Source organism: Plasmodium brasilianum, chromosome 9 (genome assembly GCF_023973825.1).
Source record: "Plasmodium brasilianum strain Bolivian I chromosome 9, whole genome shotgun sequence".
In the NCBI taxonomy this organism is placed as follows: domain Eukaryota; phylum Apicomplexa; class Aconoidasida; order Haemosporida; family Plasmodiidae; genus Plasmodium; species Plasmodium brasilianum.
The window spans coordinates 650,130-669,793 of record NC_090122.1 but is presented as its reverse complement, the minus strand read 5'-3'; the positions used below and the strand labels follow the sequence as shown (position 1 = coordinate 669,793).

The window sequence follows — 19,664 nt, the reverse complement described above, 5'->3', positions numbered from 1 at the left end:
TCTAATACATAAAAAATTTTAAAAAAGAGGTAAGCAAGCATAAATATATACGCATACATACATATATATATATGCACATATCATCACAATAGTACATGTAAACATGTACATATGTAAGTACTATAAGTACACACGTATACGTCTGATAATAAAAAATCTAAAAAATCTAAACATGTTATAATAATAAGCACAAAGAAAAGCAGCATGGTACACATAAATGTGCAGGTAAGGAGATCAAATGCCGAAACCCATTTTCACAATGCACGCAAGTACGTACATATACATGCACAACAATATACATACATAAGTACACACACACACACATACGTACACACACACACACATACGTACACACACACACACATACGTACACACACGTACATACACGTACACACACAAATGTATATATATGACTGTTCATTGGAAGTATCACGGGAAAAAGAAAAACGAGTCTTGATTCAAAATGCACATTCCCCTCTACATAAAGATAACACATTTGTAATATGTGTATACATATGCGTATATATATATGTGCTATTTCCACATATCCTTATAATGCGCTTCCAACACCATGTACGCCCCTCTATTTTTGATTTCACATTCATTTTATCTGTCCATTGCTAAAATGCATTATTTTATTTTATATATATATATACATATATATATATATATATTTTTTTTTTTTTTTCTTCCCTTTTTGTTGTTACTACATTATTTTATACAATCATGGTAAATACTTTTCACAGAAATGATAAAGTTACAATTGTTAAATTGTTTATAAATTAAAATTTAGCTAGCCAAAAAAAAAAAATGTACATAAAATATATAATACATACGCGTGTGTGCAATATAGCTCTACAGGCAATTATATATATGTATATATATAAATCTGCATAATATGTATATACATATGTGCACTATACATGTCACCTATTATAAGGTCTTCAACTTTTTGACAATTTTGTTAACTTGGCTATTCAAAGGGTTGATTATGTAATTATTTAAGTACAACGTAACATTATTCTGACTATTAAATTTGCTGACTTGTTCATATATTATATTCAAATAATCAAATTTTGGCATAATTAAAATAACATAAAGAGCTAAATGTAATAAACACCATATAAAGCCACTGATTTTGTATATAATTGCTCCTATTGAAGTGGTTACTAAACTTTCAAAAATAACAAAAAAAAAAATATACTTCAAGCAGTACTCCACTATTTCGTACTTCTTATGTTTCCAACCGTGAAGAGATAGTCCCACTGGTAATAAATACCCCACCATGAATATCATTATTTTAAATAGAAAACACAGCATTTTTTTCAACGATAAAAAAAGGGAGATACAAATACATTCATATATATATATAAACGTACGTACGTGCGTATGTATGTATATTTATGTTTATCAAAATTCCCCAAATGAACATATATATATCAAGTTACCAGTTCGACGAGAAAAACAAGCTGTGAAACTGCTAATTAAAAAAAAAAAATAGCACTAAAATGAAAAAAGGTCTTCACACATATATTTTTTAGCTAAAATCGATGTAATATAAAATTTCTTAAAAGTATATTAAAAATGTTTAAGCTGTTTTATTGAACAAAATCATGTTCGTCAGTTGTTCATACATACGTATGTACGCATATGTATATGTACGTGCGTATATAAATGTACAAGGATTTATGTATATGTTATATACATACAATGTAAGCAATGAATACACGCACAAGTAAACTGAACTTTTTCATTCTTTTAAATAATTACATAGGTATATACATTTTTAATAAAAACACTTAAATAAACGTTTTTGTCGTTTTTATAGCACTGTTTTTTTTTTTTTTTTTTTTTTTTAAATTTTCTTAAATATAAATTAAAAAAAATTTTCACTTCATTCGGCAAGAGTCGTGCATATAGCAGTACACATAATATACATACGTATATATGGATGTATATGTATGTATGTATATGTATGTATATGTATGTACGTGTATGTATGTATATGCGTATATTATGTATATACAATAGTCATGAAGAGAGCTCAGTGTAATGCTATTCCAACTAAACATTTTAATTTAAAAAAAAAAAGGAACGGTTAGATTGTACTATTATTATTAAAAATATATTTTAAAATATTAAAGCAAAAATAAAAATATTATGAGAGCGGTAAAGGAGTTCTCTTCTTTTTTCCTCTTTCTATTTTCCTCCTTATTTAGTAAAATAAAATTGTACTTCATTATCATTTTATATATACTTACTGCAACATAAATGAATATGAAATATTAATTTGCCCTTGATCTTTTTGCTTACGAAATATTACCATACTTTTTTGGTGTAAATTTTACATTTTAAATTAACATACATTTTATATGCACATGTACATGTTATATTTAAATATATTTTTGTTTACTTATGTGCGCGTGTAAAAGGTTGCATAAAAATATTGGATGAAGGGAGATATATCAATCTTTTAGTAAAGGAGGAAAAAGAAAAATCAAACATGCACACATACGTATCTGTATAAATATATATATATTTATATATAATAATATAAACAAAGGAAACATATAACAAATTGACGCTAATATTTATTTCTACAGAGCCATAAACACGTTCATGTGTAAAATGTATTATATGTTTGTGTGTATAGGTGAGAAATACATGTTCATTTTTTGCATAATATTTTTTATATAATAATCTCTTAAGCGGAGGGGGGAGTTTGTAGAAGACTTGCCCTTTTTAGCTCAATTTTTTTATATAGTTCACTTGAATGCATAAAGATGAAGAGTAAACTCATCTGAAAATTTGAACATTCATTTAAATTTTTATTGAGTCAGTAATAAAAATGTTTTAAGTGACCGTCTGTATGCTTATGTCAAATTAGACCAATCTTATATTATATATGCATATATGTACATATGTATATCTATGTAATTTTCTTATTTTTGGGGAAAACACTTTTTAAATACATTATTATGAAGTAGTATGTTAATCTTACAAGCTTCACTAATTTATTACTAAAAATAATACCATATGGAATAGAACGCGCCCATATATATATTGAGCACGGAGTGTATAAAATAAAAAAAAAAAAAGAAAAAAAAGCTTATAAAATAAAATGGATGCCCTTGTAAGAAATGCTTTTATAATTAACTCCACAAAAAGTATGATGGTATGTAATGTAATATTTTTTTTTTTTTTTTTTTAACCTACCATGCCGTGTGCTGGTATATATATATATATGTATATCAGTACTTTTTTTTTTTTTTTTAAGTTGTCCTTTTAAAATTAGAGAAGCATGTAAGTCCCGTTTATATGTAAAGCTCACTATTTAATATACATGACAAATGTATACTAACATCCGTGGATGAATATTATGTACATGTAAAACAAAAAAAAAAAAAATAATAAAATAAAATAAAACAAAGTGCTTAAAGGCGTATATGCCAGGGTATTTAAAATGAATAAAACAATGTCTATGAGTAATACAGTTAATTCGCTAATTGACTAGTTTGCAATTTAGTTCAAGAAATGGTCAGTTCACTAATTAACTACTATGCAAATTCTACGGATATGATTAATTATAATGTTACCGTGCGTTCGTTTAACACGATTTCCTGGGTTTAGTTATAATTAAAAAATATATACAAGTGAACTGCAAATTTACTAGCATAGGTAAGCACACGGAATACGATATAAACGTGAGTACAAAATCATAAGGCGAGGTATTTGCAAAGTGCTATTTGTGTTTACTACTACATAGGAATAGTATCACTAATAGTTTTGATGTAGCATTGTCGCTATTACCTCACCCCCCACCTCTTCAATCACTTGAAGGAGAAATGTTCAGGAAATAATAATTGCTTCTCATGCATAACCTTCGCTAAAATCTGGATAAAGCGAAGAGTTACTTGTTTTAATATAATTTTCCAAAATTCCATAAAACTTTTCAACATTTTTTAGTATTTTATAGTACCTTATGAAAATATTCATATCTCTTAAGCCTTTAATTTTTGTAAAAAAATTTTTACATACATATGTTTTGTAAGGAATAATATTTTTTGAATGAAGTACATTTTCTAAATACATACAATAATCAAAAAAGTATAACCATTGTTTGTTTTTTTTGGTGAACAAAATATGGGTTAATAGATTTAAAGATTTTATATCAAATGGGTTAGCTTGTAAAATTCGTATTACTAATTTTTCTGACTTACTCAAATTTTTTTCGCATAAATAATAATAAACTCCTGCATTGTACAGAATAAAAGACAAAGGAGTAGTTACAATGGTCGAGGTGTGGGAAAAAAAATTGTAGGATAGAAAAACTTTATTTATAATCGTTTGACACTGAAGAAAACCTCTTCTTAAAAAGTTATAGACGAATAGTTCGTTATATATGAAAATATGTTCACCATCCAAATATATTGCTCTGGTGAACATATCCTTTAAATAGTCAGTTGAATGATAAATAAATTTTTTTTTTTTTTTCAATTTTTCATTATGTAAATCTTGTTGCATTTTTTTTATAACACTAGAACAGTAAATCAGATAGGGTAACAAATTATATTCTTTTAATTTTAGACATTCAAAAAAAATTAATTTTCTCTCTCGTAATGATATTAATAGTAATGTATCATCTGTTAAACTTATTTGTAGTAAGTAAACGTAACTTAAGTAAAAGTTATTTTTTAACTGTATACATTTTTTAAAAAAAGAACAAGATTTTCTCATATCATTATTTAAAAAGGAAATTATTCCCAATATATAGTAATCCAAATAATCTTTTTTATATATGTACATATCTGGCTTGAAGTAATATCTTTTATATTTACGTACATGTTCATTAACTCTTTCGTGGAATAAAAGAACCAACTCTTTTATTTTATTTTTTTTATTTTTCAAAAAATCTTGTAAATTTGTAAGAGATGTTATAAACAAAAGAATAGCTTCTTTATTGGTATATGCCATTTCTCTTTTCATTATATATTTACTAATGTAATAGCTGTTTACAAAATCGCAATTTTTTATAGTATATAAATTAATGCATATAAGATCTATTAATGTTATTTTATCAATGTATATTTTTCCTGAACATCTAGGTAATTCATCAGCTTCTCTTTTTCCTCTGTCAGTCGTTATCCTAATGCAATAACGGCTTCTTACTTTATCAGTATTATTAAAATGTATGTCCACTAATTTTAGATGATATGCCAACTTCCTTATCATATTTAAAATATTCTCATTGGAAAAATTCCATCTTACAAAGTTTGCAATTTTTTTAAATGTTTTGTTACAACATATATGAAAAAATATATAAAGAGCATAAAAATAAAGGTCATCATAATGAGAGGACAACACAGTAAAATGCATCAAATCGCTTTCTGTAATTTTGTCGAAAAGGGACAAGAATTTTTTTTTCAAATTTTTACCATCACTGTTGGCTATTTCGTTCAAAAACATACTGCAGTTATCATGTGCAAAATTATAACCAGCATGTGCAAAATTATAACCAGCATGTGCAAAGTTATAACCAGCATGTGCAAAGTTATAACCAGCATGTGCAAAGTTATAACCAGCATGTGCAAAGTTATAACCAGCATGTGCAAAGTTATAACCAGCATGTGCAAAGTTATAACCAGCATGTGCAAAGTTATAACCAGCATGTGCAAAGTTAAAACTGTGAAGTGGGAAATATTCTTCACTATTAGAGGCCTCACCGTCGCTGTTAGTAACATGCAAGATATTACTCATGTTAATGTACATATTTTTTTTTTGTATTAAATTGCTGCATTTTTTATATTGACATTTTTGTGTGTCTTTTTTTTGGTTTCCAAATATTTCATTACTTTTTCGATTTTCGCATGAACGATCATAATTTCTGTTTATTTTCTGAACATTCAATATTTTTTCCCCCATTTTATTCTTGTCCCTATAGTGGTGAATTGTACTTAAATTTTCCAAGGTTCTCCTATTTAGCACTCCCTCCTCATTTATAATTTTATTGTAAAAAATAGGAGTAATATTTTTCTTATTATTTTCGTTCGTAATATTGTTGTTAAAATGTCCGTTCCTATAATTATGCTCGCTGGCTCTGTCTGAAAAACTTACTTTATAAAATCCGTCAATCATTTTTGTGCTACTATTATATGGTTGAATTTTCCTGACCATGTTCATGTAATTTTTGTTGTCACCATAAAAGAAAGAGGATTTCCTCGAGCAATTTTTGTTATCACCGAAAAACAAAGGGACCTTCCTAAAGGATATCTCATTTTGCGTGTTCTGATATTCCATAATATTATATGTCCCTTTATTTTTCTTATCACTTAGTTTACATAAGTAATAGTTTATAAGTTTCCCAAAGTAGTAGTTTTGTTGAACATAATTAACTAAGTTATACTCTTCATGTGTTTTCACCTGATAACATCCTATTAATTTATCCAAACAGCTAAGAACGAATGGCTTTATTTCATCCACATTAGTTTTATATTCCTTATGTAGCTCACACATAGGAATAAGATTAGTAGACGCTTTAGTTTTATTATCATCCATTTGGTTAACTACTACTTTTGAATATTCCATAGAGCTTAATTTAAAGTGGTGTAACTTTTCATAGCAAATTCCACAGAAGAAGTGCAAGATTCTTCTGTTAAATATGTTTAGATTCTTTTCATTAATATCATAAATGTATTTCAAACAAGATTTATATTTCTTTAATTTTATTAACGATTTTATATATATATATGTAATGTGAAAGTCTATATATATGTAGTCGTATCTGTACAATTGGCAGATCAAAGTATATTTTCCATGCATATATAAAGAACAAAATTTATGTTTTAGAAACGTGGAATTTTTTAAAGAGACTGTACTGTTAATGTCGTTTAGTATTATCTCATTTTTTTTTTTATTTCTTTTTATATCTAAATTTTTTTTCTTCTCTTTTGATATTATTTTGCCTTTACCTAGAGCACAATTTCTGCTGCTCACTATTTTTTCTAGGTGCAATGGATTATAGTACTTTTGGTTTAACCCTATAAGAATTTGCTTTTTCAATAAGTCGTTTTCCCTCCTCCTTTTGACATTCGCGTTGTTTATAATTTGAATATTGCCAATATTTATTTCACTTGTTTTTTCAATTTTTTCTTCAGTTTTTTCCTCAATTTTTACTTCAGCTTTTTCTTCCCTTTTATCCTTATTTATTATTCCTTCTCTCATTCCGCTCACGTTCTCGTTTCGAAATAAACTTATTTTGCACATCTTATTCATTTGAGATATCGCTTCCACTTTATCCACTTTGGGTGCACATGAAGAAGAGCATGTGCTGAAGCTTCTTTTCTTATACATCCGTTGTACGTTATCATTATTCCCTATTTTTTGAGCATACTTTGTTAAGTGGGATCCACTGGGGTGTTCATAACAGCCGCTATTAATGTAGGAACAAGACGACAAGTTTCTAGCGATTGAGGATTTATTAAACTTCTCGGGTGGCATTTCACGTGCTGTGCTCACTGTGTTATGGTGTTTCAGCTGTTCCGTAGAATATTCTTCCCGCACACTTTTTTGTAAAGTCTTTTTTTCCCTTACACATTTGAACTCATTTTTACACACATGTAAAAGCCCCTTTTGTTTGTCCTTTAGGGTGAATATTTTATTTTGCTTGCAGAGTTCTATGATGTCGTTGAAAATAACCATGCCGTTATTCTCTTCTTCCCCTTTTGTAACATTCGCCCTTGATGTTAATATTCCCAGTTTATTTTTTTTTTTGGTACCTTGCTGTTCAGGTAAAAATTTGGAAAAACACATGGTACTTTCATCGCTCGAGGTGTAATTATAAAGACGAAATAGAGGATCATGGGAAGTAAAAAATTGTTCATTTTTTCTCTTTTTTTTATTCCTCCTTTGTTTTATATTCTCTTTTGACTGTCTTCCTGTTGTATCCTTCTTTTCGCGTTTTACTTGTGGAGTTATAATAATTCTGTTATTTATTTTATTTTTTTTTTTAATTTTTTTTTTTTTATAGCCATCTGACGTGTGTGTAGTACTGTACTTGCTTCCCCTAGTAACATCTTTTCTATTTATAATAACATTACAAATATTGCAATCGTAAAGGTTGTTTTCTTTTTTTTTTTCATTTTTTAAATGTTTACTCAAATAACAAGGGGTAATACCACATTTTATGGTGGGTATATAATATTCAAGTATACAGCTTTGCAATTTACTGTAAGCAATATATGGTGATATTATAATATCACAGGGTTCATGCAAAACGTTTATATCCTTTCCTGTTCTTACATATGGATCAAGTGGTGTCTTATAACATGATAGGAAGCGAGTATTATTTGTTCCTGTGATATTATACAACTCCGCCCCTTCTCCTGCTGTTCCTATTCCTCCTTTTTTTTTTTTTTTTTTTTTTTTTTTCTTACTTATTAAATGAAAGAAGTTGATATCTTCTTCATAATTTTTTACAAAATTTTGTGTATTTCTTTTATAATCTGTGTAAAATATATCACAGTAATTTAAATAAAATTGTTCATATATATATGCTATGGAAGAACAAGACCGTTCGTCCGAAGCAATATTTTCATTGTGAACTAGTACTGTTAAGTATGTATCTTCATAAATGCTATACTTTAAATTGTGTTCATTGATATTTCCATATTTTATATTATCTCTACATTTATATAAATTTTTATTTAAACTATTGTGATCTGTGCGAGATTTACACTCTTCACTAAACGTACAAAAGAAATTGATGTCATCCTCTTCACATAGGAAACTTATGTACTCTAGTTTATTCTTATCATATGTGTACTTGTTTAACTTTTTCTTTGTCCTTTTTCCTTTGTCTTCTGTAACGCGTTCCTTCATCATATGTTTTGTATGAATTGGCTCATTTGAAAAGTATTACCGCGTGTGCTTGGCTTACCATGCGTATTTAACTCTATCATGTGCGTTCAGCCTATAATGTAAATTTAATGTATGTTTATAATACTCTCGTTGACTTTATAAAATGTTTATATTCGCCTTCTTACCCGTATTCATGATGGCTTTCGTCCATTAATACTGCAGTGATGAGGAAAAGCAGCAAAGTAGGGGGTGAACATGAGCACCTTTAAGGGGTAACTTTATGAATACGTACATAAGTGTATGTATGTACATAGATACATAAATACATATTTAAATGTACATAAGTACATATATATATAAGCGCGAGTAGTGCAAAAAAAGGCACACATATTGTATAGACATAAATTTTTTTCCGATCATATTCCTTTTTTTTTTTTTTTATCCCTATTGCTAACAGTTCTGACACAAAATACCTTTAAAGATTATTATTTTTTTTAAAACACAATTTAACGTAAAAGAGAGATGAGCGAGTTATGTGTAGTAGAAAAAAAAAAAAAAAAAAAAAAAAAAAAAAAAAGAAAGAAATGATAACAAGAGTAAGGTAAATGGTTTAATGAGAATAATGAATTATTATTTAAAAATAAAAAAAAAAAAAAGGACAAAATGAGGAAAATACGTGAAAATAATGAAAAGGATGAAATGAGCGAAGAGAGTTGAAAATATTGATATGTAAAAATATATTAATTCAGGCACTAAAATGTTCAAAATGAATGTTAACTTGATGCTGTGAATATGTTACAATGAATTATTCATTAAAAAAAAAAAAAAAAAAGAAAAAAAAAAAACAAAACATACAAATTAACTAAGCAAGGAGAACAATAAAAATGCGTCAACACATTTACATATCTCTACCTGCATTACATGAAGGATAACAATTTGTTCGTTTCTCTGGAAATTACACTTTTCCACACATGAATGCATATATATATACATACATACATACATACATATATACATATATACATACATATATACATACATACATACATATATACATATATACATACATACATATATACATACATACATACACACACACACATATATATATATATACACATGTACATCACTTCCCCTTGCGCGGAATGTTCGTAGGAATCCAATAAGGCCACTCCCGCACAACACATAAAATGTTTATTGTTAATATCCTAATTTACACTTCTACCCACGTCCTCGAGATTTTATACGTGCACGTCTCCACACCTTTTTGCGTTACGACAAAACTATCCCTGCTTTCCCATATATATACATACATGCACATATGCATGCATATATATACACGCATGGGCGTAAGGATATGTGCAGTTCCCCGCGGAAGTTGGTCCATTTATGTGCCATGAAAAGTTGCTTTTGCCTGACCAGATCAGGCCGTTGATTTTTTTAGTTTTTCCTTTTGGTAGCTATCTTTTAAAATTTTATGTTTGGCCATAAGATTGAGAGAAGACATGATAAATGGGTAAAAATTGAAGAATTTAAAAGTGCGTTCTTTATTCCACATATTTTTTATTTCTATCTGTTCATTTAAAAGTCTTTCTAAATAGTCAATTTCAAAATTTGCATTTTGTAAAATATCATATAATTTATTTACATCATCAGGTAAATCATCGACGGAAGGTAAATTCGCAGAATTATAATCATCTTCATTAATTTCATCATTTAGTTCAATATTTTCACCTAAACTTATTAATTTAATATTTGTTCTCTGTCTGATAATTCTATGGATGTTAAGAAAATTTTGAATAATACTTTGCTTATCTTTTATAATAGTTAAAATATTAAACCTGTTTTCTCTATCATCCTTTGAGTTGCACATTTCATTAATTTCTTTTTTAATGTGCTCCCTGGCAAGATCGATCCAATTTTTTTTTTCTCCCACTGGGTCTGCTTCCCCCACTGGTGTTCCTTCCTCACCTATCAAGACTGGTCCTTCTTGCAATCCGTCTAACAAGTAAACCCTATCATCGTATTGTATGTAAGAAACAAAATGAAAAGCATCATGCGATCTTTTTTTATCATCCAGATGGTCCTCTTTATCTATATATATAGGCGTCTTATACGAATTATGAATATTACGAAGAAAGTTGCAGTTTGATAATGTGAGTCCTTTCATAGAACTATCAAAATTTCTACTAAACGATTTTATATTTTTTATTTCAGCACATAGTCCAATATCCTTATTCAAAACGATAGATAATATTGCTTGTGTTGCACATGCATTAGAAATAACCTGCTTTGCAAAAAATAAATTTTCGGGAACGTCATGTTCTATATATTTATTCCTTTTATAATTTTTCCCTATATTGAATAAGAATATAATACCATAAATATAGCTATTGTTTTTTAACAATTTATTATATTTAGTTTCTATACATATGTTATTCTTATATATTGTTTTATCTTCTGCACAACTGCTCTTCATCCCATTTTCACTATCACTTACTTTATCGCCTTCACTCTTATACTCTTCAGCACTTAGTATATTATGTATACTTATCTTATCTTTGTTATTTATATAATCATCAAAATATTCCATATCGTATACATCTTCTACTGATATGTTTTTTGCCCCCATCCTATATAACATATCGAAGAAAATGCATGGGTTGCTTTCGATCAAGCACCACTCTCCGACGTCCTCATTCTCCTTCTGCATTTTGATTTCCCCTACGCATATATGTGCACGTATAGAAATATGTATGTGTACGTATAGAAATATGTATGTGCACGTATAGAAATATGTATGTATGTATACGTATGTATGTGTATGTATACGTATGTATGGGTATGTATGTGTATGTATGTATGTATGTATGTATACGTATGTATGGGTATGTACGTGCGTATTTATGAGGATATTTAAATTTAAAAAAAAATTGAGGCCTTAACAGAAAATAAATCGAGTAACAGGGGAAAAATCGCAAATAATTGAAACACAAAATGTAAAATATTTCATGAATGCTATTTAAAAAAAAAAAAAAAAATATGAAATTGTAAAATGGTAAAAAGGTAAATGATATAATGCAAAAAAGATAAACGATATAATGCTAAAAAGATAAACGATATAATGCTAAAAAGATAAACGATATAATGCTAAAAAGATGAACGATATAATGCTAAAAAGATGAAGGATATAATGCTAAAAAGATAAACGATGTAATGCTAAAAAGATAAACGATGTAATGCTAAAAAGATAAACGATATAATGCTAAAAAGATAAACGATGTAATGCTAAAAAGATAAACGATGTAATGCTAAAAAGATAAACGATATAATGCTAAAAAGATAAACGATGTAATGCTAAAAAGATAAACGATATAATGCTAAAAAGATAAACGATATAACGCTAAAAAGATAAACGATATAATGCTAAAAAGAACATTTAAAATAATCCTAAAGGACGAGTACGGATAATTATATATAAAATGAAAACGATCAATGAAAATATTGATTTGTAAAAAAAAAAAATGAACGAAATATGACAGACCGAACGAACGGAAACTGAACAGTCCCGCTTAAAATTATTTTATATACGGGAATAATCAAACAAGAAAATGTGCTTTATGCTAGGTACTATTATTTGGCTCTCAAAAAAAATAAAACTAAATAAAATAAGGTATGGCCTCATTTTAACCTTCACTACGAATGATACGTCATCAGCATATGTAAATGTGCACATAAGTACATATGTGCACCTATAAGTGCATATGCATACCTATAGGGGCATAATCGTACTTATAGGTGCATATTTATGTGAGTATATGTGCGAATAATACGACCTCTCATTACTTTTCGCTAGAAAAAAAAAAAAAATCTTATTATACAATAAAATTAGTGTCAAAAAAAATAAATTTGTAAATTAGGATATTCAAATTGTTTTATCTTATTATATCCAACGAGGAAGAAAAAAACTATATACTGTACTTGCAAATAGGTTTATACATATATATATATATATATGTGTATGTATGTTTATATATATGTTTATATGTACTCGTAGAAAAGAAGAAAAACGAAGTGTGAGGGAAAAAAAAATAAAAAGAGCAGAACCAAAAGGCATTATAAGAGAATGTGTAAGAAATTTATAAAGCCGAATAATTGCACGTGCCAGTAAATTAAGTTCATAACATGCGTATAAATATATGTGCACATACATACGTACATACTTAAATATTTATACATTATATTACGCACGTGTGTACAGTATTTACGTATATTTTTCTGTTTAACTGGAGGTATATGCTTATATGCATTAAACAAGTTGTGTTACTCTCTTTTCATTTTTGTTTTAACGAAGGAGGTACTTTTTTATTCGCTTGTGTTGTGTAGGCACCTATACAAACTCTGAAGGTAATTAGGCTTGGTAAAATGGAAAAGAGCGAAAATTAGCAAAAAGAAAGGAAAAGTTAAGCAGTATAATGTGTAACTAATTATACCAAAAAGCGGAGAGAAAAAGCAGGGCAAAAACGCAAAACGCAAAAACTTTTGTTATTAACTGAAAAAAAAAAAAAAAAAAAAAGTACAAAGCAATTGACGTGCCAAGAACAGTCGTACTTTATGACTCATGGAAGTAACTTGCTAGCCATGTAAAATTAAGCAGAAAACGCACTGCATACTTTTACCGTTTTTACTTGATTAATCTTTACTGTTGAGAAAGAAATTAAAAAAAAAAAAAAAAAGGAATAGAAAAGAAAATGAATGGAATGTACGCTACTTATAGCCGTCATTAAAGTATATGTTTAATACTATAAAATGAGTTAAAAAAAAAAAAAAAAAAAAAAAGCAAGGCAAAAGAAGGCAAAGAAAAGTAAAGAAACGTAAAGAAAAGTAAAAAGAACAGAAAAGCAAAGTGAGTCCCACAAAAAGGAATATTTTAAAAAATAAAAATTTGTGTATTTCGAGATAAAGAAGGTTTGTAAAAATGGAATGAAATGCTATTACGTCTGTGCATAGTACGCATGTGCGTACATGTACATGTATATTGTATACCCCTATAAACATATACTTATACGTTTACATATATATTTAAATTTATATGTACATTTACAGATATATCCGTATATGTGTACATATATTTATATGTGCACATGACCGTGTTTAAGAATTGTTTTACACTTGTGCCTCCCATCCTATTTACTCCCACTGGTTCTTGTGCCAACCCGTTCTCACATACACACATTAATATTTCCATTTTTACCTCTCAACAATTGGCACAATTTAAAAAATGTATATATATATATATATATATATATTTGTATACTTATTTATATATATATGTATATATGCATGTTTATATGTTTATTACACTTCAGGTGGAACAAAAATGTCGGAGTATAAGATTAAGAGTTCATATTTTTCCAAAAAAAATAAGGTCTTAATTCTGATATGTGCAATTTTTTTCTCGTGTTCCACTCACATATTTAAGAACATGTTTCCCTTTTTATTTATGCTAGCGGGAATAAGAAAAGATTATACTAGTACAAAACTAACGGAAAAAAAAAATTATATTGGTCAGGTAAAAAATCAGTACCACAATTATTTGAATAATTACGTCAGTTATGCAAACAATCATGATAGTGAAGAGAGGGAAAAAGATAATGTGTATGATAAAAAATATTTATTTTTAAGCAATGTAAATTGCGCTCTACATAATATGTATAGAGAAAATATTGGTGTACATAACTTTTACCCACACAATGAATATTACAAATATGATAAAGAGGAGGACCCAAAAAACAAAATGAACAAACAGTCGATATATATTTATAGTAACATATTGTCTTTAATATATTTTAGCTCACTAATAACATATGTATTTATTTTATTTTTTAATTTGAGTAAAAAAAGTTATATTTTAAATAGTTTTTATGTATTGAACTTGATTTCTCATTTTATTATTTTTTTAATTTTAAGTGATATACAAATATACAACGAGAATTTAAATTATGACTTGTACATGCAAACACAAAAACAAAAAAAAAATTATACTTTATTTTTTACTGCACAAAATAATGAAAATATTGTGAATTGTTATGACCCTGAGTTAAAGAAAAAAGAGATTAATTTTTTTTTTAAAAAGAATTTAGAAAATAGGTTAAATTTTAACAGCTTATTCTTTTCAAATAGTTTGGAAATGTCCAATTATTTGTTCATTTTGCAACGGAGGGAGATATCCATTTATCCTAGTGAAATGGAAGATGGGTCCATGTCGTCTGACAAAAAGAAGGTAGTGGGGAACACGATCAATTTTGCCTACACAACAGACGACAAACAGGAGGTTAGAAGTGAAATGCTGAATCGAAGGAGTAATAGCAGCACCGTTACAGAGAATAGTAATGCTAGAGATACTAACAACAGCAGCTTCATTAATGGAATTAATAGCAGCATCAATTATGGCATTAATGACAGAATCAATAATGGTATTAATAGCAACAGCAAGGGGTACTTGAAGCATTTGTTCTACGTGTTCATCGTGATAAGTTCTGTATGTAGCGGATATATAAAGATATATCAAAAGAAAATATTGTACTGTGTGTTTTATGTAAATATAGGTGTTATAACATCGTTGTTGATTCTTATGAACAGTTTATTTAAATTATTGGCACATTCGTTAAATTTTGTAGTAACAAACAATAATGCTGATACAGATATAAGGGACTACATAGTTATGTTTTTATTTATAGACTTATTAGGGTTTATGATGACAATAGTTTTTACCTATAAGTGGATTAGTCAAAAATATTTGTGGGATAATTTATATAAAATTTTTTATAATTATAAATATACTTGTTTCTACTTGAACGAAACTTATTATATATACTCAACTGACAAGAATATTGACAACATACTTGTTCATATACATATGTGTGAAGACAAAAATGTCGAAATAAGTTTTTGTGCCTACACAAGTCTGGAAAAGTCCATTTTTTATGAGTACTATCTCCTGAACAAGTTCAGAAATAATAAATTAAGTAATAACAAACTTAGTATTATTGAAATCAAAGATAAACCTTTTGAAGTTAGTACCACGTATAATATTAAAAGGAACTCAAGAGTAGGTAAACCACAATTAAAGGGCATCAACCATGGGAAAAGCGAACGAAGCGGAATAAACGGAAGTAGCGGAATAAACGGAAGTAGCGGAATAAACGGAAGTAGCGGAATAAACGGAAGTAGCGGAATAAACGGAAGTAGCGGAATAAACGGAAGAAGCGGAATAAACGGAAGAAGCGGAATAAACGGAAGTAGCGGAATAAACGGAAGAAGCGGAATAAACGGAAGAAGCGGAATAAACGGAAGAAGCGGAATAAACGATACCTTTACTAGGAGGAAGAACCACAGTTATACCATGAAGCCTTACAAAATTTGCATTGAAGCCGTTAACAGTTTAATTGCCATAGAGCACGATACTATTAATGCTTCTTATCAAGAAACTAACAAAGAAAATGTACCATATAACCCTAGTTCGAACAATAACGTAAACTCTGAAATGTTAGACAGTAAAAGAAATATAGGCAAATCCGTTTACTACGACGGGATCGAGAGGAATGATGGAGTTGTTGTAAATGCACAAGAGGAAGCACAGGATTATGTAGATGCTTATGTACATATTCCAGATAAAGATATACTTAATGGTAGTGAAAATAATTTGGCGTATTCGAGAACCGCAAATAATGGAAAGAAAAAATGGATAAAGAAGGAAGCGGTGCACTTTTTGAACGTTACTGAGGGCGGAAAGGAAGAGGAGAAAGGGGAAGAAGAAAAAGGAGAAACTGTAAAAAAATATGTTACAGGTGGAAAACACGAAACAGGTTTACATAGCTCAACTGATAATCGAAACATAGGAACAAATGAAATATTTAATATCAATTCAAAACGTCATGTTGTAAATCATTTAGACGAACGGCATAAAGAAAGAGGAGATAACAACAATTTAGGTGCAGAGAACTTATCTGAAAAGGAAAACTACGAGGAAGAGGATCAAAAGATCGAAAAGGGCGAAAAGAACTCCTTGTTGACCCCGACTTACTATGAGGAAGACAAATATTTGTACTGTGATGACTTGGAGTTATCTTATGATGATAAAGATAACTCACCTTTGTTACTTAACAAATACAAAGAAAGATATAAAATTAAAAATATATTTATAATATATGAAAAAGTGAAAACATTTTTTTCTTCGTTCACTTTTTTTTTCTTTTTTTTTATATTTATATATGCTTTTTTATTATCAATTATGCACATATTCGTAAACTATTTTTTTTATATATATTTAATTGTATTTAATATAAATATTTATGTGTCTAATATTTATACTATTCTTATGACCTTTGTTTCACTGTTAGCTATACCCTTTTCTGGATATATCATTGACAATATAGGCTCTTTTCTCTCTCTGCTTTTATCTTCTTCCCTTTTCATTTTAATTGCCATATCTGGATCAATATATTGTTACAAGTTCAATATAAGTAAACACATGATTTTTGGAAATTTAGCCTTATGCATTTCTTATATATGGGTCACGATCTACCCCCTTTCGCTCACACATCCACAAGCGAACATGTATACATGCAGACATACATACCTACATACATATACATATGTGCACATTTTTAGATTCGGACGTCTTAGCCTTTTTGTTCTTCAACTTAATAGGTCCGTCAAAAATGTGTGGTTATGAGCACGATGCATGTGCATGTATAATGAAAAACATACTTAACGTCAATGTGTTTCTTCTAAACATAAGTTGAAGTTACATTTTTGCCCACGTGATTTACATGTGTTTTAATATGCATCATAAATAGATATATATATATATATGTATATGTATACAAATATTTTTTATTATTATTTTTTTTTTTTTTTATATAACAGGTATTAGTGAATCCATTATCCCCACGGTTATTATTTCCCAAATACCTACGCACTTGTGGTTTGAAAAATAGAGAAATTGAGTGTTTATGCAGTATTTACGTGTATATATGTATATATGCGTGTGTGTGAATGTATCCGCATTTAAATATTAACAATATCACGTCGCTAATATATTCCGAAACTAGTCTATGTAATTTTCATCTGCATACATTCTTTTGCCTTTTTTATGAAGCGTAAAAAATAATGAGAGTATTACCTCTGCCTTTGCCCTATTTGAGGTGGTTACAATGATAATTATAAGTATAAATCATTATCTTTTTGGCTATTACTTGATTAAGCAAGGTTAATAAAATATTATGCAGAAAAAAAAAAAAAAAAAAAGATAAAAAATGTAACACGTGAACGATGTGATGTGATGCTTTTTTTTTTTTTTTTTTTTTTTTTACATTTATATTACTGTACCTCACCATGTTCTACCTCATTTCGTCTTAACACATTTCCTTTTAACAGAGTACTTGAAGGGCCTATATGTATTATTCGTCTTTGTTATTCTAGTTATTATCCTTATATTAATGCTAATAGTTACAATTTATTTTAAAAAAAGAAGATATGTGCATGCATTTAAGGGTGCAAATAATTTTGACCTGATGCAACCACTTCTTTAGGGGAGTTTGTATCTCTCATTTGTTATATTTTATTCTTTTTATCTTACCATTTTGTTATCTTCCTTTTTAATATTATAAATTTGATATATCTTTTTTTTTAATCAAATTTAAAAAAAATATTTTTTTTTACATATATTTTTACACGTTTTTTTACCTTTTTTTTTTTTTTTTTTTTTTCAACTTCTTGCGTTTTTACCATACTCCTCTTTAACCGAGAGATAATTCCTGTCTGAAATTTGAGAGCAGCACGTTCGTGGTAAAATCAGTAGTAGTAATTTGTTAAAGGTGGTATAATGATATAAATATAACAACAGGCGGTTTTCAACTTGGCTAATTTTTTTCTACATTTGGTATCCTATTTATACATATACATGTGTATATAATAAAAGAGATAACAAAATAGCTATGTTTACAAAAAAAAAAAAAAAAAAAAGTACATAAATTAATGTAATCACCATCATACGGCTTTTTTCGAAGATGTTTAAAAAATTTACATAATCGTCTTACGTTTTAATCGGACAAAATTTTATATCCAATTGGGTGGAGTGGGAAATCATTTAAATTTTAAGATGAGAACAGAATGTTGCCTAAATGATACAAAAATAAAAAATGAATCTAAAAAATGCTGTCGAAAAAATTACATGAACAAGTCAGAAATAAATGATTTAAATAATATATATGTACCTAAAAAAAAAAAACAAAGGTTGTCAAATGAATATATAAGAGTTATACAAATATAGTTTACTATAATAAAATGGGCAATATAAATATGAATAGGTTAGGTAAAAATAGTGAATGTGTAAAAAAAAAAAAAAAAATCTTTTTACGAAAAAATATATAATACTGCTGTACAGAACTTTATGACAAAATTTGTGTAAAAAAAAAAAAAAAAAAAAAAATGTACAGTTAAGTAGAATAGTGTGTAAATTGGCTACTCAAAAAAAAAAAAAAATGAAATAAAATAAAAATAAAATAGTGAGAATAAGAAAAAATTAGTATAAAAATAAGCTTATAAATAAGAATAGAAAAAAACGAGAATTTTCGAATTGGAAAATATTTTAACAGTGTACATGTGGAAAAGAAAAAAAAAGATTTTTTTTCTTACGAAAATTTGAGCTTCAAAAATAGCACATATATATATGCGTGTGTATATATAAGTATATGCATATGTGTATATATATTTATATATATATATATATATATATATACAAA

The 19,664-nt window shown here is 27.8% G+C and overlaps 4 protein-coding genes across 4 annotated transcripts; 1 reads left to right on the top strand and 3 right to left on the bottom strand.

The window, feature by feature from the left end:
- Positions 1–933: 933 nt before the first annotated feature.
- On the bottom strand, positions 934–1,320 carry MKS88_002772 (uncharacterized protein; the record flags this gene model as incomplete). Its single annotated transcript, XM_067215811.1, has 1 exon — positions 934–1,320. One exon carries the CDS (start codon positions 1,318–1,320, stop codon positions 934–936), a length of 387 nt encoding a protein of 128 aa, XP_067073353.1.
- A 2,550-nt stretch (positions 1,321–3,870) lies between these two features.
- Positions 3,871–8,880, bottom strand: MKS88_002771 (uncharacterized protein; the record flags this gene model as incomplete). The annotated part of the gene is made up of 1 exon (XM_067215810.1): positions 3,871–8,880. The coding sequence occupies one exon, from the start codon at positions 8,878–8,880 to the stop codon at positions 3,871–3,873; it is 5,010 nt and encodes a 1,669-aa protein (XP_067073352.1).
- Positions 8,881–10,279: 1,399 nt separating this feature from the next.
- Positions 10,280–11,569, bottom strand: MKS88_002770 (ubiquitin carboxyl-terminal hydrolase UCH54; the record flags this gene model as incomplete). Its single annotated transcript, XM_067215809.1, has 1 exon — positions 10,280–11,569. The coding sequence occupies one exon, from the start codon at positions 11,567–11,569 to the stop codon at positions 10,280–10,282; it is 1,290 nt and encodes a 429-aa protein (XP_067073351.1).
- Positions 11,570–14,236: 2,667 nt separating this feature from the next.
- On the top strand, positions 14,237–18,452 carry MKS88_002769 (uncharacterized protein; the record flags this gene model as incomplete). The annotated part of the gene is made up of 4 exons (XM_067215808.1): positions 14,237–17,074; positions 17,788–17,813; positions 18,020–18,129; positions 18,298–18,452. 4 exons carry the CDS (start codon positions 14,237–14,239, stop codon positions 18,450–18,452), a joined length of 3,129 nt encoding a protein of 1,042 aa, XP_067073350.1.
- Between the last annotated feature and the right edge of the window lie 1,212 nt (positions 18,453–19,664).